Below are 23,344 nucleotides of genomic sequence, written 5' to 3' on the forward strand. Positions count from 1 at the left end.
CCAAGGTGTGGCAGATAGTTAATATACAAAGAACAAAGAACAATACAGCACAGGAACAGGCCTTCCGGCCCTCCAAGCCTGGACCGGTCATGATACCAACCTTCGTCAAAACCCTCAGCTCTTCCTTGTGCTGTTTTCCCTATACTCATCCTAGCCATGTGTTTGTCAAGATGCCTTTTGAACTCCGTTAATGTATCTGTTTCCACAACCTCCCCTTGCAACGCGTTCCAGGCACTCATCACCCTCTGTGTAAAAAAACCTGCCTCGCACATCTCCTCTAAACTTTGAACCCACGGACCTTAAACCTGTGCCCCCTGGTGACTGACCCCTCCACCCTGGGAAAGAGTGCCTGCCTATCCACTCTATCCATGCCCCTCATAATCTTGTAGATCTCTATCAGGTCACCCCTCAACCTCCGTCTTTCTAATGAAAACAGTCCGAGTCTATTCAGCCTCTCCACATAGCTAACACCCTTCAGACCAGGCAACATCCTGGTAAACCTCCTCTCTACCCTCTCCAAAGCCTCCACATCCTTCTGGTAGTGTGGTGACCAGAATTTAGTACCTCGCCCATTTCCTCTGGCTCAACACATAGATTCCCCCACTGTCCTTTAGTGATCCAATCCTTTCCCTGGCCACCCTTTTGCTTTCTACATATAAATAAAAAGCTTTGGGATTGACCTTAATCCTACTTGCCAAGGACTTTTCATGACCTCCCCTAGCCATCCTAATATCCCACTTCAGTACTTTCCGACTTTCTTTATACTCCTCAAGGGTTTTGACTGTTCCCACCCTTCTAGACCATACAAAAGTCTCTTTTTTCTGATGTTGATTTATTATCCAACAGTCGCACCCAATCCAAATTCTTCAATTCCTGTCTAATGTTATCATAATTTGCCTTTCCGCAGTTTAGCACCTTAACACAAGGGCTACCACAATCCCTATCCAAAAGTACCCTAAAACATACGGAATTGTGGTCACTACTCCCAAAATGTAGTTCTTACAGTGGAAGTAGGACAAGAACTAGAGATTACAATGTCTCTGGACATCGAAAAGGTATTCAATAGGGTTGAATGGAACTACTTGTTCACAGTTCTGGAGTAGTTTGGGATTGTCCCTGGGGTTGCATCATGTGTGTCGGCTGCTAGTGTTCAATTTAACTCATATTTAAAACTGCATTTGAACATTATAAATCAGTACAATATTATATTTCAATTGGTGGTGGCTGAATTATAAATTCGCTGATATTTTTGCTTCAGTATCTGGTTTATAATTTATCCTTCCTTAATTTTTATTTGTGTATTCATAAGCTAGAGAATGGAGCATTTTTCACATCTTTAGCCCCAACTTCCAAGTACTTAATTGAAGTCTACTTGTAACAAGAAGTCGGGCGAAATTCTCCGGTATCGGCGCGATGTCCGCCGACAGGCGCCCAAAACGGCGCAAATCAGTCGGGCACCGCGCCGCCCCAAAGGTGCGGAATGCTCCGCCCCTTGGGGGGCCGAGCCCCAACCTTAAGGGGCTAGGCCCGCGCCGGACGAATTTCCGCCCCGCCAGCTGGCGGGAAAGGCCTTTGGTGCCCCGCCAGCTGGCGCGGAAATGACATCTCCGGGCAGCGCTTGCGTGGGAACGTTAGCGACCGCTGACGGCATTCCCGCGCATGCGCAGTGGAGGGAGACTCTTCCGCCTCCGCCATGGTGGAGACCGTGGCGTAGGCAGAAGGGAAAGAGTGCCCCCACAGCACAGGCCCACCCGCGGATCGGTGGGCCCCCCGGGGCCAGATCGCCCGCGCCCCCCGCCCAGGAGCCTGGAGCCCGCCCGCCCCGTCTTGTCCCACTGGTAATGTAGGTGGTTTAATCTACGCCGGCGGGACAGGCATTTTAGCGGCGGGACTTCGGCCCATCCGGGCCGGAGAATTGCGGGGGGGGGGGGGGGGCCACCAACCGGTGCGGCGCGATTCCCGCCCCCGCCGAATCTCCGGTGCCGGAGAATTCGGCAACCGGCGGGGGCGGGATTCATGCCATCCCCCGGCGATTCTCCGACCCGGCGGGGAGTCGGAGAATCTCGCCTGTGATTATTATTATTAGTTGGTGAGTTATCTTTGCCCTAAAGGTTCTCATTCCTTGAGTTACCTCAATGGGAGAGGCAAGTACAGAAGCACATTGCAGCTTCCTAAAGGGAATTTGTATCACACCCACCCTCAGGTGTGCACCCTCAACAACGTAATCTATGATTAATCTAGGACAAAGGTTCGGCACAACATCGTGGGCCGAAGGGCCTGTTCTGTGCTGTATTTTCTATGTTCTATGTTCTATGTTCAACAACGTCTGTGTGAATTTCCTCCCTTTACAATAGCTGACATTATGACCTCTATGCTGAGAGGTTGTTCCCCCGGGCTGGAGAGCCTAGAACTCGGGATCATAATCTCATGATAAACAGTTAGATGTTTAGGATACAGGTGAGAGAAATTCCTTCATTTAGTGGGCTTGAAACTCTCTGCCCAAGAGGGTTGTGGATGTTCTATCACAGAGATATTCAAGACTGAAATCTGTAGATTTGTAGACTTTAAGAGAATTAAGCGACATGGAAATAGGGCTGGAAAATTGATTTGAGTTGGAAATTCAGCCATGATCTTATTAAATGACAGAACAAGCACAAAAGGCCACTAAGCATGCTCCTGCTGCCGTTTGTTTACATTTGTGTGTGCTCTTGGAATGAGATCTGCAATTGAAGGCAGCACGGTAGCATTGTGGATAGCACAATTGCTTCACAGCTCCAAGATCCCAGGTTCGATTCCGGCTTGGGTCACTGTTTGTGCGGAGTCTGCACATCCTCCCCGTGCGTGGGTTTCCTCCGGGTGCTCCGGTTTCCTCCCATAGTCCAAAAATGTGCAGGTTAGGTGGATTGGCCATGATAAATTGCCCTTAGTGTCCAAAATTGCCCTTAGTGTTGGGTGAGGTTACTGGATTATGGGAATAGGGTGGAGGTGTTGACCTTGGGTAGGGTGCTCTTTCCAAGAGCCGGTGCAGACTCGATGGGCCAAATGGCCTCCTTCTGCACTGTAAATTCTATGATAATCTATGAATTGCAATTGTGTCAAATGAAGGATAATTTTTAAGATGCAAACCCAACTTTACACTTCCACATTGAACCTCACCTCTTGCCAGTGTTTATTAGAACTTTGAGTGCACAAGGCATATAGGTTTCCAACTACTTAAAACAAACAGATTAGGTGATAAGTGACCATAATATGACAGACTTCTTTATCAAGGTGGATAGTGAGTTAGTTGATTCTCAGACCAGGGTGCTGAATCTCAATAAAGGTAACTGTGATAGTATGAGGCATGAGTTGGCTGTGGTGGACCGGGAAACATTACTGAAAGGAAGGACAGTGCACAGGCAATGCAGGCATTCAAGGAACAAATAGATCATAGAATCATAGAATTTACAGTGCAGAAGGAGGCCATTCGGCCCATCGAGTCTGCACCGGCTCTTTGAAAGAGCACCCTACCCAAGCCTCCACCCCATCCCCATAACCCAGTAACCCCACCCAACTGAACTCCAAAAGTTGTTTATCCCTATTTGGCGCAAGTGTAGAAAGGGAACTGGAGCCAAACCATGATTATAAGGGAAATTAAAAGTCGTATTAGATTCAAAGAAGAGGCATTCAAATTAGCAAGAAAAAGCAATAGACATGAGAGGCGAAATTCTCCGGAAACGGCGCGATGTCCGCCGACTGCCGCCCAAAATGGCGCCAATCAGACGGGCATCGCGCCACCCCAAAGGTGCGCAATGCTCCGCATCTTTGGGGGCCGAGCCCCAACATTGAGGGGCTAGTCCGATGCCGGAGGAATTTCCGCCCCGCCAGCTGGCGGAAAATGCCTTTGTTGCTCCGCCAGCTGGCGCGGAAATTACATCCCCGTGCGGCGCATGCGGGGGAGCGTCAGCGGCCGCTGACAGTTTCCCACGCATGCGCAATGGAGGTAGTCTCTTCCGCCTCCGCCATGGTGGAGACCGTGGCGGAGGCGGAAGGGAAAGAGTGCCCCCACGGCACAGGCCCGCCCGCGGATCAGGGGGCCCCGATCGCGGGCCAGGCCACCGTGGGGGCACCCCCCCGTGGTGAGATCACCCCGCGCCCCCCCCAGGACCCCGGAGCCCGCCCACACTGCCTTGTCCCGCCGGAAAGGTAGGTGGTTCAATTTACGCCGGCGGGACTTCGGCCCATTCGGGCCGGAGAATCAAGCGGGGGGGGGGGAGCCCGCCAACCGGCGTGGCGCGATTCCCGCCCCCGCCGAATCTCCGGTGCCGGACACTTTGGCAACCGGCAGGAACGGGATTCACGCCAGCCCCCGGCGATTCTCCGACCCGGCGGGGGGTCGGAGAATTTCACCCGAGGATCGGGAACAGTTTAAAATTCAGCAAAGGCAGACCAAGGGATTGATTAAAAAGGGGAAAAATACAATATGAAAGTAAGCTAGTGGGGGACATAAAAACTGACTGTAAAAGTTTCTGAAGGGATGTAAAGAGAAAAAGATTGATAAAAATGAATGTAGGCCCTTACAGTCAGAAATGGGGGAATTCATAGCGAGGAACAATGAAATGGATGAGGAACTAAATTCGTACTTTGCTTCTGTCTTCATTTTAAAAAATTAAATTTAGAGTACCCAATACATTTTTTCCAATTAAGGGGCAATTTAGCGTGGCCAATCCACCTACCCTGCACATCTTTGGGTTGTGGGGGCGAAACCCACATAAACACGGGGAGAATGTGTCAACTCCACACAGACAGTGATCCAGAGCCGGGATCGAACCTGGGACATCGGTGCCGTGAGGCAGCAGTGCTAACCACCGCGCCACCGTACTGCCCTTTTGCTTCTGTCTTCATAAATGGAGGCATGAATAATGTACCAGAAATTCTGAGTAACACAAGTTTTAGTGAGGAGCTGAAGGAAATTAGTATTAGTAGAGAAATGGTTTGGGGGGAATCAATGGGTTGGAAGGCAGATACATCTCCAGGGCCTTTATCCCAGAGTGCTTAAGGAACTGGCCTTAGAAACAGCAGATGCATTGGAGGTAATTTTCCAAAATTCTTTGGACTTTGGAATGGTTCCTACAGATTGGAGGGTAGCTAATATAACCCTGTTATTCAAAAAGGAAGTAGAGAGAAAACAGGGACTATAAGGAAGCAGAGAGAAAACAGGGACTATAAGGAAGCAGAGAGAAAACAGGGACTATAAAGAAGCAGAGAGAAAACAGGGACTATAAGGAAGTAGAGAGCAAACAGGGACTATCAGGAAGTAGAGAGAAAACAGGGACTATAAGGAAGCAGAGAGAAAACAGGGACAATAAGGAAGTAGAGAGAAAACAGGGACAATAAGGAAGTAGAGAGAAAACAGGGACTATAAGGAAGCAGAGAGAAAACAGGGACAATAAGGAAGTAGAGAGAAAACAGGGACTATAAGGAAGTAGTGAGAAAACAGGGACTATAAGGAAGCAGAGAGAAAACAGGGACTATAAGGAAGCAGAGAGAAAACAGGGACAATAAGGAAGTAGAGAGAAAACAGGGACTATAAGGAAGTAGAGAGAAAACAGGGACTATAAGGAAGTAGAGAGAAAACAGGGACTATAAGGAAGCAGAGAGAAAACAGGGACTATAAAGAAGCAGAGAGGAAACAGGGACTATAAGGAAGCAGAGAGGAAACAGGGACGATAAGGAAGCAGAGAGGAAACAGGGACTATCGGGAAGCAGAGAGGAAACAGGGACTATAAGGAAGCAGAGAGGAAACAGGGACGATAAGGAAGCAGAGAGGAAACAGGGACTATAAGCCAGTGAGCCTAACGTTGGTGGAAAGGAAATTCCTGGAATCCATTTTGTTTTTTTAAATATATTTATTAAAGTTTTTCAACACAATTTTACTCCCTTACAAACAATAACCGCCCCCCCCCCCCCCCCCCCCCCACCGCCTCGTAACAAAAAAAAAAGAGAAATCGCGCAGAACAAGATATATACATGGCAAAATGATATATTTACACAGCTTTGTACACTGGCCCTCACCCGTACATGCCAGTTTCCCCAACCCTTCATGTTATCTCTTGCTCATTGAGATACCCTCAATAATGATGCTTAGAGATTAAACTGTAAAGAAGGCTTTATTAGACTAATAACTATGCTACAGCTAGAGACAAGAGCTGACTGCTATACAGACCATGAGGCAGTCCTTTATGTATGGCTCCCAGATGGGTGGAGCCAGAGGCGGAGTCCCCAGGGTTCCAAGCCCGGTCTTAAAGGGTACATTACCTTACATGATGATAAGGCAGTAACCGTTCATCACACTCATCCACCCTCCCAGGCAGTCCCCCTTTCCCACCCCCTCCCCCCCCCTCCCAGGACGTCCCCCACCCAGCCCCCGCCCCCCACCACCCCAGGTTGCTGCTGCTGCTGACTGACCTTCCTCTAACGCTCCACAAGATAGTCTAGGAACGGTTGCCACCGCCTGTAGAACCCCTGCGCAGACCCTCTCAAGGTGAACTTAATCCTCTCCAACTTTATGAACCCAGCCATATCATTTATCCAGGCGTCCAGGCTGGGGGGCTTCGCCTCCTTCCACATTAGCAAGATCCTTCACCGGGCTACTAGGGACGCAAAGGCCAGAATGCCAGCCTCTTTCGCCTCCTGCACTCCCAGTTCGTCCACTACTCCAAATATTGCTAGCCCCCAGCTTGGCTTGACCCGGACTTTCACCACCTGAGATATTGCTCCCGCCACTCCTCTCCAGAACCCCTCCAGTGCCGGGCATGACCAAAACATATGGACATGGTTCGCCGGGCTCCCTGAGCACCTTCCACATCTGTCCTCTACCCCAAAGAACCTACTCAACCTCGCCCGCGTCAAGTGCGCTCTGTGGACCACCTTAAATTGTAGCAGGCTGAGCCTGGCACACGAGGAGGAGGAATTAACCCTACCTAGGGCATCAGCCCACAGACCTTCCTCAATCTCCTCCCCCAGCTCCTCCTCCCATTTACCCTTCAACTCTTCCACCAGCGCTTCCCCCTCTTCTTTCAACTCCTGGTGTATTTCCGACACCTTGCCCTCCCCGACCCATACACCCGAGATCACCCTATCTTGAACTTCTTGTGCCGGGAGCAACGGGAATTCCCTCACCTGTCGCCTCACAAAAGCCCTCACCTGCATATATCTAAAGGCATTTCCCGGGGGTAACTCAAACTTCTCCTCCAGTGCCCCTAGGCTCGCAAACGTCCCGTCGATGAACAGGTCCCTCCATTCTTCCAATCCCCGCCTGATGCCAGCTCTGGAACCCCCCGTCCATCTTCCCCGGGACAAACCGGTGGTTACCCCTGATCGGGGACCAGACTGATGCTCCCATTGCACCCCGGTGCCGTCTCCACTGGCCCCAGATCCTTAGCGTTGCTGCCACCACCGGGCTCGTGGTATACTTTGTCGGCGAGAGCGGCAGCGGTGCCGTCACCAACGCCCCCAGGCTCGTTCCTTTACAGGACGCCATCTCCATCCTCTTCCATGCCACCCCCTCTCCCTCCATAACCCACATGAGGATCATCGCCACATTTGCTGCCCAGTAGTAGCTCCCCAGGTTTGGCAGCGCCAACCCTCCTCGGTCCCTACTGCGTTCCAGGAACCCTCTCCTTACTCTCGGGGTCTTATTCGCCCACACAAACCCCATAATACTCCTGCCTACTCTCTTAAAAAAGGCCTTAGCGATCACGATGGGAAGGCACTGAAACACAAACAGAAACCTCGGAAGGACCACCATTTTGACCGACTGCACTCTACCCGCCAGCGAGAGCGGTAACATGTCCCATCTTTTGAAATCCTCCTCCATTTGCTCCACCAACATCGTCAGATTCAGTTTATGTAGGGTCCCCCAACTCCTGGCTATCTGGATCCCCAGATACCGAAAGCTCCCCTCCGCCCTCCTCAGCGGTAGGTCCCCTATCCCTCTTTCTTGGTCCCCCGCCTGTAATACAAAGAGCTCACTCTTCCCTACATTGAGATCATAGCCCGAAAACTCCCCAAACTCCCTTAGAGTCTGCATGACCTCCACCATCCCCTCCATTGGATCCGCCACGTACAACAACAGGTCATCCGCATATAGCGACACCCGATGCTCTTCTCCCCCTCGGACACCCCCTCCATTTATTAGACTCCCTCAATGACATGGCCAATGGTTCGATCACCAATGCGAACAACAGGGGGGACAGGGGGCTGTAGAGCACAAAGACTCACGAGAGACGAATAGAGATGAAGTCGATGAGGCTTTATTAAGCGCGACTTGTTCCCCGCAGTTCAGTAACAGACTGGCCTGCGGGGGAGAACTCCTGGTTCTTATACTCCGCCTTCAGGGCGGAGCTAGAGGTCAACAGCCAACCAGGACCCGGGATCTGTCAGCCAATGACATCACGGCTTCACAGTCCCACATGACCCTAATGCATACTACCACATTCACCCCTTGTTAAAAATGAACCCGGCGGGGTGGTGCTTCGCATGGTGGGAGGGGTTTACAAGGCTGGTCCTGGGAGGAAAACTTTTGCATGTCATCACAGTATGTACAGGGTTTTTTTTTTGTTTTGAACTATTTACAGTATTCGTAAGGGGGAAAAAGAAAAGAGTTCTCGTTAAAGTCCACAACATTGTAGTGTTACACCGATGCCACGAGTCGGTCGGACGGTCTGGTCGTCCTTGTCGATCGCCTCGGCCCCGGTGGTGGTGGTGCTTGTTCCAGTGTTGTCGTCTCCGGGAGCCTTACGGTTTCTGCTTCAGCTTCACTTCTGGTCGGACCTGGGAGGAGGACCGATCCTCCCGGGAAGGAGGTGGTCTCGGGGTGCGCCGGTGGCAGGGAGGGGGTGATTGGTGTCGGGGGGGTGTGGGTGTTGCCGGCGGGCGCCAGATCTCGCAGGGAGACCGTGTCCTGTCGGCCGTCGGGGTACTCCACGTAAGCGTACTGCGGGTTCGCGTGGAGGAGGTGAACCCTCTCGACCAACGGGTCTGACTTGTGCGCCCGCACATGTTTTCGGAGCAAGATGGGTCCTGGGGCCGCCAGCCAGGTCGGCAGCGACGTTCCAGAGGAGGACTTCCTGGGGAAGACAAGGAGGCGCTCATGAGGCGTTTGGTTAGTGCTAGTACACAGTAGCGAACGGATGGAGTGGAGAGCGTCCGGGAGGACCTCCTGCCACCGTGAAACTGGGAGGTCCCTGGACCGTAGGGCCAGTAGGACGGGCTTCTAGACCGTGTCGTTCTCCCTCTCTACTTGCCCGTTCCCCCGGGGGTTGTAGCTGGTCGTCCTGCTCGAGGCGATACCCTTGCTGAGCAGGAACTGGCGCAGCTCGTCACTCATGAAGGAGGACCCCCTGTCGCTGTGGACGTATGCGGGGCAACCGAACAGTGTGAATATGGTGTTAAGGGCTTTAATGACTGTGGCCGCTGTCATGTCAGGGCAGGGGATGGCAAAGGGGAAACGGGAGTACTCGTCCACCACATTCAGGAAGTATGTGTTGCGGTCGGTGGAGGGGAGGGGCCCTTTGAAATCCAGACTAAGGCGTTCAAAGGGACGGGAAGCCTTGATCAGGTGCGCACCATCCGGCCTGAAAAAGTGCGGTTTGCACTCTGCGCAGATGTGGCAGTTCCTCGTGACTGTACGGACCTCCTCCACAGAGTAGGGGAGGTTGCGGGACTTGATAAAGTGGTAGAACCGAGTGACCCCCGGGTGGCAGAGGTCCTCGTGGAGGGTTTGGAGGCAGTTAATTTGTGCGTTGGCACATGTGCCGCGGGATAGGGCATCGGACGGCTCGTTCAGCTTTCCGGGATGGTACAGGATCTCATAGTTGAACGTGGAGAGCTCGATCCTCCACCTTAAGATCTTGTCGTTTTTAATTTTGCCCCGCTGTGCATTATCGAACATGAAGGCTACCGACCGTTGGTCCGTGAGGAGAGTGAATCTCCTGCCGGCCAGGTAATGCCTCCAATGTCGCACAGCTTCCACTATGGCTTGGGCTTCCTTTTCCACTGAGGAGTGGCGGATTTCTGAAGCGTGGAGGGTTCGGGAGAAAAAGGCCACGGGTCTGCCCGCTTGGTTAAGGGTGGCCGCTAGAGCTACATCGGAGGCGTCGCTCTCGACCTGGAACGGGAGGGACTCGTCGACGGCGCGCATCGTGGCCTTTGCGATATCTGCTTTGATGCGGCTGAAGGCCTGGCAAGCCTCTGTCGACAGAGGGAAGGTCGTGGTTTGTATTAGGGGGCGGGCCTTGTCTGCGTACTGGGGGACCCACTGGGCGTAATATGAAAAGAATCCCAGGCAGCGTTTTAGGGCTTTTGAGCAGTGAGGGAGGGGAAATTCCATGAGGGGGCCCATACGTTCGGGGCCGGGGCCTATTATCCCATTGCGCACTACATATCCCAAGATGGCTAGCCGGTTTGTGCTAAACACGCACTTGTCCTCGTTGTATGTGAGGTTCAAGGCTTTAGCGGTCTGGAGGAATTTTTGGAGGTTGGCGTCGTGGTCCTGCTGATCGTGGCCGCAGATGGTTACGTTGTCGAGATACGGGAACGTGGCTTGCAACCCGTGTTGATCAACCATTCGGTCCATCTCTCGTTGGAAGACCGAGACCCTGTTTGTGACGCCAAATGGGACCCTTAGGAAGTGGTATAATCGCCCGTCTGCCTCGAAGGCTGTGTACTTGCGGTCACTTGGGCGGATGGGGAGCTGATGGTAGGCGGACTTGAGGTCCACGGTGGAGAAGACCTTATATTGGGCAATCCGATTGACCATGTCGGATATGCGGGGAGATGGTACGCATCTAGTTGTGTGTACCTGTTGATGGTCTGGCTATAGTCTATGACCATCCTTTGCTTCTCCCCTGTCTTTACTACTACCACCTGTGCTCTCCAGGGACTGTTGCTGGCCTGGATTATGCCTTCCTTCAGTAGCCGCTGGACTTCGGAAGGAATGAATGTCCGGTCCTGGGCGCTGTACCGTCTGCTCCTAGTGGCGACGGGTTTGCAATCCGGGGTGAGGTTTGCAAACAAGGATGGGGGCTCAACCTTGAGGGTTGCGAGGCCGCAGATAGTGAGTGGGGGTATTGGGCCGCCGAATTGGAAGGTTAGGCTCTGCAGATTGCACTGGAAGTCTAATTCCAGTAATTCCTGTGGGCGCGCAGAGTTGGGGAAGGACGTAAAGCCTGTAGTTTTTACACTCCTTCCCTTGCACCGTTAGGGTCACTATGCAGAAGCCTTTAATCTGTACGGAGTGGGATCCTGCAGCTAGGGAAATCTTTTGCCCACTGGGACGGATGGTCAAAAAACAGTGTCTTACCGTGTCGGGGTGGATGAAGCTTTCTGTGCTCCCGGAGTCGACCAGGCATGGTGTTTCGTGCCCCTTTATCAGCACCGTTGTTGTCGTCGTCTGGAGCATCCGGGGCCATGCTTGGTCCAGCGTCATTGAGGCCAGACGTGATCGTAGTGCTTGAGCGTCTTCCTCGAACCCCGTGGAGCCGTCGACACTGGGGTCCGTTGTTGCCGTCCAAGATGGCGGCGGGGGTGAACAAAATGGCCGCCCCATGCATCGCACATGGCTGGGGGGTCACAAGATGGCGGCGGGGGTGGACAAAATGGCCGCTCCCATGCGTCGCACAGGTCTGGGGGGTCCCAAGATGGCGGCGCCCCTCCTCCCCTCGTGGTGGCCGGGACCCAAAATGGCGGCGCCTGCGGGTCGCACATGGGGCGCTGGGGGGGTTGGGGAGCATTAGAAACGCGCAGGACACCTTGTTCTCCGGGGACAGCGGTGGCCGGGACCCAAAATGGTTGCGCCTGCGGGTCGTACATGGGGCGCTGGGGGGGGTTGGGGAGCGTTAGAAACGCGCAGGACTCCTTGTTCTCCGGGGACAGCGGCGACCTCCCGGGACCGGCACACAGCCGCGAAATGGCCCTTTTTCCCGCAGCTCTTACAAATCGCTGCGCGGGCCGGGCAGCGCTGCCGGGGGTGTTTCGCCTGGCCGCAGAAATAGCAGCGGGCTCCCCCGGGACGACTTGGCGTCTGAACCGCGCAAGCCTGTGGGGTGGGGGGGGGGTGGGGGGGGTTTGTCGCGACAGGGGTCCACGGAGCCCAAGGGGCTGCCGCGCGGTCGGGGCCGTAGGCGCGGGCGTTTCGCGCGGCCACATCTAGTGAGGCTGCAAGGGCCCGTGCCTCTGAGAGTCCTAGCGACTCTTTTTCTAAAAGTCTTTGGCGGATTTGGGGAGAGTTCATACCAGCCACAAACGCATCGCGCATTAACATGTCCGTGTGTTCGATCGCGTTTACCGGCGGGCAGCTGCAGGCCCGTACCAAAATTAGCAGCGCGGCGTAGAATTCGTCTAGCGATTCTCCGGGACTTTGCCGTCTCGTTGCGAGTTGGTAGCGTGCGTAGATCTGGTTCACTGGGCGAACATAGATGCTTTTTAGTGCTGCGAACGCCGTCTGGAAATCCTCTGCGTCTTCGATGAGAGGGAAAATTTCCGGGCTTACCCTCGAGTGCAGGACCTGTAGTTTCTGGTCTTCTGTGACCCGGCCGGGGGCCGTTCTGAGGTAGGCCTCGAAACAAGTCTGCCAGTGTTTGAAAACTGCTGATGAGTTCACTGCGTGGGGGCTGATCCTCAGGCATTCCGGGATGATCCTGAGCTCCATAGTCCTTTAAGCACGCTTAATAAATTGTAGCGCACAAAGACTCATGAGAGACGAATAGAGATGAAGTCGATGAGGCTTTATTAAGTGTGACTTGTTCCCCGCAGTTCAGTAACAGACTGGCCTGCGGGGGAGAACTCCTGGTTCTTATACTCCGCCTTCAGGGTGGAGCTAGAGGTCAACAGCCAACCAGGACCCGGGATCTGTCAGCCAATGACATCATGGCTTCACAGTCCCACATGACCCCTAATGCATACTACCACAGGGGCACCCCTGCCTCGTCCCTCGGTACAGTCGAAAGTACTCCGACCTCCGCCGGTTCGTCACTACACTCGCCATCGGGGCTCTGCAAAGGAACTTAACCCAATTGATAAACCCTATCCCGAACCCAAACCTACGCAGCACCTCCCAGAGGTACTCCCACTCTACTCGGTCAAAGGCCTTCTCCGCGTCCAGAGCTGCCACTATCTCCGCTTCTCCCTCCTCCGATGGCATCATTATCACGTTTAAGAGCCGCCGCACATTGATGTTTAGTTGCCTGCCCTTTACAAATCCCGTCTGGTCCTCATGGATTTCCCCCAGGACACGGTCCTCGATCCTCGTGGCCAGCACTTTTGCCAGCAACTTTGCATCCACACTGAGGAGCGAGATCGGCCTGTACGATCCACATTGCAGTGGGTCCTTGTCCCGCTTTAGGATCAAAGAAATTGTCGCTTCCAACATTGTCGGGGGCAGGGTCCCCTCCTCTCTTGCCTCATTAAAGATCCTCACCAGTACTACAGGTCTGCGTACTTCCTGTAGAACTCCACCGGGAATCCGTCCGGTCCCGGGGCCTTCCCCGCCTGCATGCTCCCCAAACCCTTGCTCAGCTCCTCCAACCCAATTGGTGCCCCCAAACCAGCCACCTCTTGCTCCTCCACCCTCGGGAATCTCAGCTGATCTAGGAATCGTCTCTTCCCCTCTTCCCCCGCTGGGGGCTGGGATCTGTACAGCTCTTCATAAAAGGTCTTAAATACCTTGTTTATTTTCGTCGCACTCCAAACCGTGGCTCCCCTTCCATCTTTGACTCCCCCGATTTCCCTCGCTGCCACCCTCTTACGGAGCTGGTGTGCCAGCATACGACTAGCCTTTTCCCCATACTCGTAGGTCGCCCCCTGCGCTTTCCTCCACTGTGCCTCCGCCTTCCCTGTGGTCAACAGGTCAAACTCCGTCTGGAGACGTTGTCTTTCCCCAAGTAATCTTTCCTCCGGGGCCTCTGCGTATCTCCTGTCCACTCTCAAAATCTCCCCCACTAACATCTCCCTTTCCATACCCTCTGTCTTCTCCCTATGAGCCCTAATGGAGATTAGCTCTCCCCTGATCAGCGCCTTCAACGCCTCCCATACCACCCCCACCCGCACCTCCCCGTTGTCGTTGGCCTCCAAGTACCTTTTGATACACCCCCTCACCTTCCCACACACCACCTCATCCGCCAGCAGTCCCACATCCAGCCGCCACAACGGGCATTGGTCCCTCTCCTCTCCCAGCTCCAGTTCCACCCAGTGCGGGGCATGGTCCGAAACGGCTATAGCCGAATACTCCGTCCCCTCCACCCTCGGGATGAGCGCCCTACCCAGAACAAAGAAATCTATCCGGGAGTAGGCTTTGTGTACATGGGAGAAGAAAGAAAATTCCCTGGCATGCGGCCTTGCAAACTGCCATGGGTCCACTCCCCCCATCTGATCCATAAACCCCCTAAGTACCTTGGCCGCCGCCGGCCTCTTTCCAGTCCTTGATTTGGAGCGGTCCAGTGCTGGATCCAACACTGTATTGAAGTCCCCTCCCATTATCGGGCCTCCTATGTCCAGGTCCGGAATGCGCCCCAACATGCGCTTCATTAATCCTGCATCATCCCAGTTCGGGGTGTACACGTTTACCAACACCACCCACGTCCCTTGCAGCCTACCGCTCACCATTACATATCGCCCTCCATTGTCCGCTCCAATAGTCTTGGCCTCAAATGACACCCGCTTTCCCACCAATATTGCCACCCCTCTATTCTTCGCGTCCAGTCCCGAGTGGAATACCTGTCCTCCCCATCCCTTTCTTAACCTGACCTGGTCCGCCACCTTCAGGTGTGTCTCTTGGAGCATGGCCACGTCCGCCTTCAGTCCCTTTAAGTGCGCGAACACTCGAGCCCTCTTCACCGGCCCATTCAGGCCCCTCACATTCCACGTTATCAGCCGGACTGGAAGGCACCCCCCCCCCCCCCCCCCCCGCCGACTAGCCATCTCCTTTTCTGGGCCAGTCCCGTGTCCACGCCTCCCTCACCCTCCAGTCCCCCAGAGGGGGGACCCCCGTCCCGACCACCTCTTCTGTGTCCCATTCCCTTTCGGCCAGTGCAGCAGCAACCCTTTTTCCCCCCCTTCCCCCCCTCCCCTCCCCCCCACTAGACCCCTGTCTAGCTTTTTTGCTCCCCCCATGTCACTCCCGTAAATCAGCTGACGCCTGCTGACCCCGGCTTCCCCCGCCATCCCATTGACCTCACCGCATGGAAGTCTCGCAATCCATATGCATTCCTTCGTTTCCCTTCCCGCCTTTCTTCCCGCGCGCGGGAAAGCACACCTCGCTTTCCAAAGCCCGCTCCGCCCCCTCTGGCGCAGCTCCTGTCACGGCCTTGTCTCTCTCCCCCAGCCGATGTAACATTTCCTGCGCGTGATTGACCCCCTATATACAACAACCATCACACATCAAACCCCAAAACATCCCCCCCCCACCCTCACAAACCCTCAGTTAGAGTCCAACTTTTCGGCTTGTACAAAGGTCCACGCCTCTTCAGGCGTTTCAAAGTAATAGTGTTGGCCCTTGTATGTGACCCACAGTCGCGCTGGCTGCAGCATTCCGGATTTCACTTCTTTCCGGTACAACGCCGCTTTGGCCCGGTTGAAAGCCGCTCTCCGCTTTGCAACCTCCGTGTTCCAGTCCGGGTATATTCGGATCTCTGCATTGTCCCACTTACTGCTCCGCTCCTTCTTGGCCCATCTCAGGACCCACTCTCTGTCCGTGAACCGGTGGAACCTCACCACCATCGCCCTTGGTGGCTCATTTGCCTGGGGCTTCTTCGCCAGCACCCGATGTGCCCCGTCCAACTCCAGCGGCCTCGAAGGGGCCTTCATGCCCATCATCGCCTCGAGCATCGTGCTCGCGTATGCCCCGGCATCAGCCCCCTCCACTCCCTCAGGGAGACCCAGGATTCGCAGATTCTTTCTCCTCGACCTGTTCTCCAGGTCTTCAAGTCTTCCCGCCCACCTCATTCTGCTCCACTCTCACCGCCAGGCCCACGAGCTCGTCCTCGTTCTGACTGACTCTTTTCTGTACCTCCTGGATCTTAGCTTTGTGGGCCTTCTGGGAGATCCCGAGTCCTTCAATTGCCGAAAGCATAGGCGCCAACATCTCCTTGCCATCTCCTCGCGCTGCTCCTCGAAGCAGCACTTGATGAACTCCTGCAGCTCCCCTTTGTCCCTGGCCGTCGCCATTTTGTTTTCTTTCCCTCGCTTCTCCCGTTGCTCCAGTGCCGCTCCTTTGGCTGTTACACTTCTGGTCCATTTCATAGAAGTTGGAGGGGGACCTTGCTCTTCCCTTCCCCACGGGTTGCATCAAAAAAAAAAAAGTTCCGTTGGGGTTCCTCTAACGAGCCCGAAAGTCCGTGGTAGCGGGAGCTGCCGAATCGTGCGGCTTAGCTCCGCATAGCCGCAACCGGAAGTCGAGAGGGAATCCTTTTGGCAGTGTTCGCTTCACCAGTCTGCCCCAAAAAGTCTATGGAAACTCCTGAAAAAGGTCTGAGAGTCGTTTCCAGACGGGAGCTGCCGAATGCGCGACCTACTCCTCCATGGCCGCCACCGGAAGCCTCTTCCCTGCTTCTTCAATGGCCTTGGCAGATCTTTTCACAGTTGTTCCCTCTGCTGCTAGAATTCACCTTTGATAGAGGCCCTCAAGTCAGATTGCAGCTTTAAGCTTGCCCTTCCCCCGCATGCATGCTGGAAGAGGCTTTTGTCTATTCCTGCAGCTCAAGCCAAATCTTTTACTGTATCTGCTGGGTCTGGTAGCCAAAAGACATAACATTCCTGGGGGACACTGTCAGGGGAATGCTGCAGTCTTCTTCCCACACCGGGAAATGTCAAACAAATGCCGTGGGGGCCCTGTAAAAGAGCCCAAAAGTCCGTTCCAAGCGGGAGCTACCGAATATGCGACCTAGCTCTGCATAGCCACACCCGGAAGTCTGGAATCCATTTTCAAGGATTTCATAGCACAGCATTTGGAAAGCTGTGGCATAATCAGACAAAGTCAGCATGGATTTATGAAAGGGAAATCATGCTTGACAAATCTACTCGAATTCATTGAAGATGGAACTAGTAGAGTTGACCAGGGAGAACCAGTGGATGTAGTTTATTAACACTTTCAGAAAACTTTCGACGAGGTCTCTCACAGCAGATTACTTTGTACAATTAAAATGCATGAGATTGCGGGTAGTGTCTTGAGATGGATAAAAAGCTGGTTGGCAGACAGAAAGTAAAAGTTTGGAATAAATGAGTCTTTTTCCAATTGGTAGGCAGTGACTAGTGGGGTACCACAGTGATCTGTGCTATGACCCCAACTGTTCACATTGTATATTAATGATTTGGACAAGGGAACTAAATGTATTATCTCCAAATTTGTAGATGATGCAAAATTGGGTGGGAGGGTGAGCTGTGAGGAGGATGCAGAGTTGCTTCAGCGGGATTTGGACAGGCTGAGTGAGTGGATATATGCATGGCAGATGCAGTATAATGTGGATAAATGAGAGGTTATCTGCTTCGGTAGCAGAAATAGGAAAGCAGATTATTATTTCAATGGGTGTAAATTTAGAGAGGTAGATACCCAGCAAGACTTTGGTGTCCTTGTGCATCAGTCATCGTAAGTAAGGGCGCAGGTACAGCAGGCAGTAAAGAAGGCAAACGGTATCTTGGCCTTCATAACGAGAGGATATGAATACAGGAATAGGGATGTTTTACTGCAATTAAACAGGGTATTAGTGAGGCCTGGAGTATTGCGTGCAGTTTTGGTGTCCTTATCTGAGGAAGGATGTTCTTGCTATGGAGTGAGTGCAGCAAAGGTTTACCAGGCTGATTCCTGGGATGGCGGGATTGTCTTATTAGGAGAGACTAAATTGGTTAGGATTATGTTCATTGGAGTTTAGAAGAGTGAGGGGGAACCTCATAGAAACGTAGAAAATTCTAGCAGGATTAGAAAGGGTAGATTCAGAAAGAATGTTCCTGATGGTGTGCAAGTCCAAGACTAGGGGTAATAGATTGAGGATAAAGGGTAAACCTTTCAGGACTAAGGTGAGGGGAAATTTATTCACCCAGAGAGTGGTGAATCTGTGAAATTCACTACCACAGAAAATAGTTGATGCTAAAACATTGTGTAATTTCAAAAATCAGTTAAATATAGCATCTTGGGGCTAAAGAGATAAAGGGATATGAGGGGGGAAGGCTGGATCAGGGTATTGAACTGATGATCAGCCATGATCATAATGAATGGCGGTGCAGGTTCAAAGGGCCAAATGCCCTCCTCTGCTTCTATGTTCTACATATATTTCTATGTAAGCTACATTAAAATAATGGATATGTTACAGATATGGTAAGCATTTCTTCACTGTTATAATCAAAAGTCATTTTAAGTTAATATTTTGATCTTAGATAAGTTATAAAAATATTAAAATGTGGTTATGTAATTAATGTATTATAGTTGCATGCTTCTCACAACAGGATGTCAGCACTGCCAACATACCTGATTGTCAACTTCCCATTAAATGGACTGCTCCAGAAGTGGCATTAATGAATCAGGTTTCAATGAAGTCTGATGTGTGGTCCTTTGGCATTGTTCTGTTTGAGATCACTACACATGGGATGGTACCATATTCTGGTAATATTTATTTATATCTATATATATCACTTTACTGCTTCATATTTTTTACTTCAGCTGTGAATGAAATTTTCTGAAATTGCAGGAATGCCAAATAGATTGGTCTTATCCGAACTGCTCCAAGGCTACAGGATGCCATGTCCTACTGGCTGTCCACAACCCATCTACAACATTATGAGAGAATGCTGGAATGATATTCCATCTCAAAGGCCATCATTTAGCACGTTAAAGCTACAACTGGAAGACTTCATCATAACCAATTACAGTCCTCTGTATTAACCATTTTTGAAATTAGGGAAAATGTATTTAAAGTTACCAACAAAACAAAAGAGGCTTCAAAATGAATATCGTACTTGATTTTGCAGTAGGACGAGCAGTGAGGCTAATGGCACTGATGAGCACCATTTCCATACATGGAAATTGGACGACAGCTTCTGCTAACTGCATATGTGCAGTTAAACATGAAAGTCAGTAAATTTCTGTCTGAGGTATTTTATCCCTTCAAAAGTTGCACTCTCTCTCTCTCACAGAGAGACTCATCAATCAAATAATTTGAACTGCAAGAAGCTACAGTCCTTCCAGGTAATATATGAACTAAACTCACCAGATTATTGGCTGACAGGAATTTCCAAGGGCCAAACCCATAGGAAATCCATGGGAAGGTATACGCCTGATGAATGACACACTGCTGACTGCAAAATCTGACCTACTGTTGTGTTTTAACAATGCACATTCAAATTATTTCACGATGACACGGGCTTTGCATAAATATTGTACAAAACCACGATACTGTCACTTTTGATGTGACAACCAAAATTCTGTCACATGCCACAAAATAAGTGAATAAATGCAACAAGGTTTGTACAGCTGTGCAGCATATTTGGATCAAAACTAATGATTTTATTTAGTCTGGCTGTGTTGCTAATTGTACAGTTAAAGGAAGTGTCAAAATGTTTGCCGGTAAGCCTGATAGTGGCTGTGCAATGTCCATTTTAAAAAATTGTCTTTTTGATGTATTTTCAAAGTCATGGCATTACAAATGCATATTTTTCAATGCTTTCACTTTTGCATCTAATAGCACATGAACAGCATAATCCAGGCCATTGATGCAGCTTTATAATTTTGTGTTTTGAGTACTTATTTCTCCTTATTAGATTTGTGTCAGCTTTCAAATGAGGAAATAAACAGAAGTGTTCAAGTGCACTTGCACTGCAGCAGCAGGACTCCAGGTCCTGTGGCATAAAGAATAACAAGGGAGAGATGACAAAAGCATCAAAAAGGCTGGCACCAACCCCAAAACTCTGATGTTTGAAAAGCAATCCAATTATATACATAAACATAAGCAGTTTGACTGAAATTGCACCATGACATGGGATGGCATTCAGGGACATCCAACATTCTGCCATTTTTATTGCAGTTCAGCAGAACATTGTCAGCAGCTGTGGCGATTTAGAAATGAGTGAAGAGAGCTGTGAGTGGTGAAGAATCCCTCAGTGTACTTTGATATTTGGCACCTGACTTGGTGGGCGGGATTCTCTGATCCTGAGGCTAAGTGTTGCCGCCGTCGGAAACGCCGTCGTTTCTCGACGGCGTCAACATGGCCTCAGGATCAGCAATCCTGGCCCCTACAGGGGGCCTGCACGACACTGGAGTGACCCACGCCACTCCAGCTGCTGATCCTGGCGTCAACTGGGTGCCGTGGGGTCCGCGCATGCGCAGTGGCACCGGCGCCTTCGCGCATATGCACAGTGGCTCCCTTCTCCGCGCCAGCCCCGACGCAGCATGGCGTAGGGCTAAAGGGGTCAGCGCGGAAGAAAGGAGGCCCCCAGCCCGAGAGGCCGGCCCGCCGATCGGTGGGCCCCGATCAAGGGCCAAGCCACAACGGAGGCCCCTCCCTGGGATTATTGCCCCCTTCCCCCCCCCCCCCCCACAGGTGCCCCCCGACCCTTCCATGCCGAGGTCCCACCGGCTGAGAGCAGGTTAGAATGGTGCCGGCGAGACTCGGGTTTTTTGCGATGGCCACTTAGCCCATCCCGGGTCGAGAAGCGGCAGAGGGGCCGCGTAGAGCGGCCCCCGACTGGCACCGCGCCAACCACGCTGGCACCAATGGCGCCGATTCTCAACTCTGCTTAGGATCGCGTCGGGGTGGCGTGGCGCAATTCGCATTGGTCGCGGGGATTCTCCGGCCCAGCCCCAGGCTGAGAGAATCCCGTCCGGTGTATTTGTTAGCATTTTGGAAATTATTGTGTGTGCGAATCACAGCATAATGTTTGAAGTTAGCGAAATGCATGTTCAAATTCAAGTGTCATCGTTTCCACAGGAACAATAATAAGAATTAATGCATGGACCACATTTGGAGAATATTCCCCTTGCATCATTGGAAAAAATAAATACAGCCATATTCCAGATAGCTAAAGTGAACTGGCAAATGTGCTTAAGGAATACATCAATAGAGATGCAGTGGCAGGCATTTAAAGGCTATTTCTGAATATACAGAGTAGACACATTGCAATAAGAAAGAAAAAATCCAAGGGGTGACCCACTATTCATGGTTAACTAAAATAGTTAAAGACAGCATCACTCTTAAAGAACATGCAGATAATTGCTCAAAGTCAAGTGGTTGATCAGAAGATTACACAGACGATTAGAGAGCAAAGAATGACAAAAATGATGAATAAAGAGAGAAAAATTAGAGTATGAAAGGTGGCTAGAAAATAAAGACAAAGATACAAAGAACAGTAAAGGACAGGAACAGACCCTTCGGCCCTCCAAGCCTGCGCAGATCATGATCCCTGGCTAAACTTAAACCTTCTGCACTTCTGGGGTCGTATCTCTCTATTCCCATCCTATTCATGTACTTGTAAAGATGCCTCGTAAAGATCGCTATTGTACCTGCTTCCGCCACCTCCCCTGGCAGCATGTTCCAGGCACTCACCACCCTCTGTGTAAAAACATTGCCTCAAATATCTCCCCTAAACTTTGTCCCTCGCACCATAAACCTATGTCCACTTGTAATTGACTTTTCCACCCTGGGAAAAAGCATCCGATTATCCACTCTGTCCGTGCCACTCATAATTTTGTGAACCTTTTTGTAAAATTATTCACTGAGCCAGAGACTCCATGCCACGTGATTCCCAGCCATGGGGACCGGAGAATCGCGGACAGTCGGAGCATAGGTTACCAGTCCCGCTAAATTGATGCAAATGCGTCATTAAGAACAACTTGCAATCATTTACCTCCTCCATCTGACACCTGGGGCGTCATTCTCCGACCCCCCAGAGGGTCGGAGAATGGCCGTTGGCCGCCGTGAATCCCGCCCCCGCCGGTTGCCGAAGTCTCCGAAGGAAGAAAAGTCGGCGGGGCGTAAATGGCGCTGCTGCCGTCGGAGAATGGCACGGGTCTGCGCAAGGCAGCCGATTTTCGGCCTGCCAATATTCTCCCTTCCGGATGGGCCGAAGTCCCGTCGACGTGATGACCGTTCACGTCGACGTAAATCAAACCTCCTTTTCATCGGCGTGACCCTGTGCTCCAGGGTCACGCCGACCAGCGTGGACGTGAGTGACGGCCTGGGGGGTTGGCTCTGGGCAGGCGATGGCGTGGCCGCAGTCTGAATGCGTGGGGAGAGGTGTGTCTAGGGTTGTGTGTGTGTGCGGCGGGGGGGGGTGGTTAGAGTGGGCTGGGCTCCGGGGGAGTGCCGGGAGGGGGGTCCGTGCCGGGGAGGAGGTTGGGGGGGGGGTCCGTGCCGGGGAGAGGGATGGGGGGTCCGTGCCCGGGAGGAGGTTGGGGTCCATGCCGGGGAGGAGGTTGTGGGGGTCCGTGCCGGGGAGGAGGTTGGGGGGGTCCGTGCCGGGGAGGAGGTTGGGGGGGTCCGTGCCGGGGAGGAGGTTGGGGGGGTCCGTGCCGGGGAGGAGGTGGGGGGGGGTCCGTGCCGGGGAGGGGGATGGGGGGGTCCGTGCCGGGGAGGAGGTTGGGGGGGTCCGTGCCGGGGAGGAGGTTGGGGTCCGTGCCGGGGAGGAGGTTGGGGTCCGTGCCGGGGAGGAGGTTGGGGGGGTCCGTGGCGGGGAGGAGGTTGGGGGGGTCCGTGCCGGGGAGGAGGTTTGGGGGGGTCCGTGCCGGGGAGGGGGACGGGGCGTCCGTGCCGGGGAGGAGGTTGGGGGGGTCCGTGCCGGGGAGGAGGTTGTGGGGGTCCGTGCCGGGGAGGAGGTTGGGGGGGGTCCGTGCCGGGGAGGGGGATGGGGGGTCCGTGCCGGGGAGGAGGTTGGCGGGGTCCGTGCCGGGGAGGAGGTTGGGGGGTCCGTGTCGGGGAGGAGGTTGGGGGGGTCCGTGCCGGGGAGGAGGTTGGGGGGGTCCGTGTCGGGGACGAGGTTGGGGGGGGGGTCCGTGCCGGGGAGGAGGTTGGGGGGGTCCGTGCCGGTGAGGAGGTTGGGGGGGTCCGTGCCGGGGAGGAGGTTGGGGGTGTCCGTGCCGGGGAGGGGGATGGGGGGTCCGTGGCGGGGAGGAGGTTGGGGGGGTCCGTGCCGGGGAGGAGGTTGGGGTCCGTGCCGGGGAGGAGGTTGGGCGGGTCTGTGCCGGGGAGGAGGTTGGGGGGGTCCGTGCCGGGGAGGAGGTTGGGGGGGGGGGGTCCGTGCCGGGGAGAAGGTTGGGGGGGTCCGTGCCGGGGAGGAGGTTGGGGGGGGTCTGTGCCGGGGAGGGTGATGGGGGTCCGTGCCGGGG

The 23,344-nt window shown here is 53.1% G+C and overlaps 1 protein-coding gene across 1 annotated transcript in view; it reads left to right on the forward strand.

The window, feature by feature from the left end:
* The window catches only part of LOC140385544 (tyrosine-protein kinase Src42A-like), a 73,250-nt gene extending 53,664 nt beyond the window's left edge, over window positions 1–19,586 (forward strand). The window contains exons 7-8 of the mRNA XM_072467796.1: window positions 18,475–18,631; window positions 18,717–19,586. Coding sequence (XP_072323897.1) covers window positions 18,475–18,631; window positions 18,717–18,910 — 351 coding nt within the window. The 3' untranslated portion in view covers window positions 18,911–19,586. The remainder of the gene's footprint in view (window positions 1–18,474; window positions 18,632–18,716) is intronic.
* Window positions 19,587–23,344: the final 3,758 nt, after the last annotated feature.

Source organism: Scyliorhinus torazame, chromosome 11 (genome assembly GCF_047496885.1).
Source record: "Scyliorhinus torazame isolate Kashiwa2021f chromosome 11, sScyTor2.1, whole genome shotgun sequence".
Taxonomy (NCBI): domain Eukaryota; kingdom Metazoa; phylum Chordata; class Chondrichthyes; order Carcharhiniformes; family Scyliorhinidae; genus Scyliorhinus; species Scyliorhinus torazame.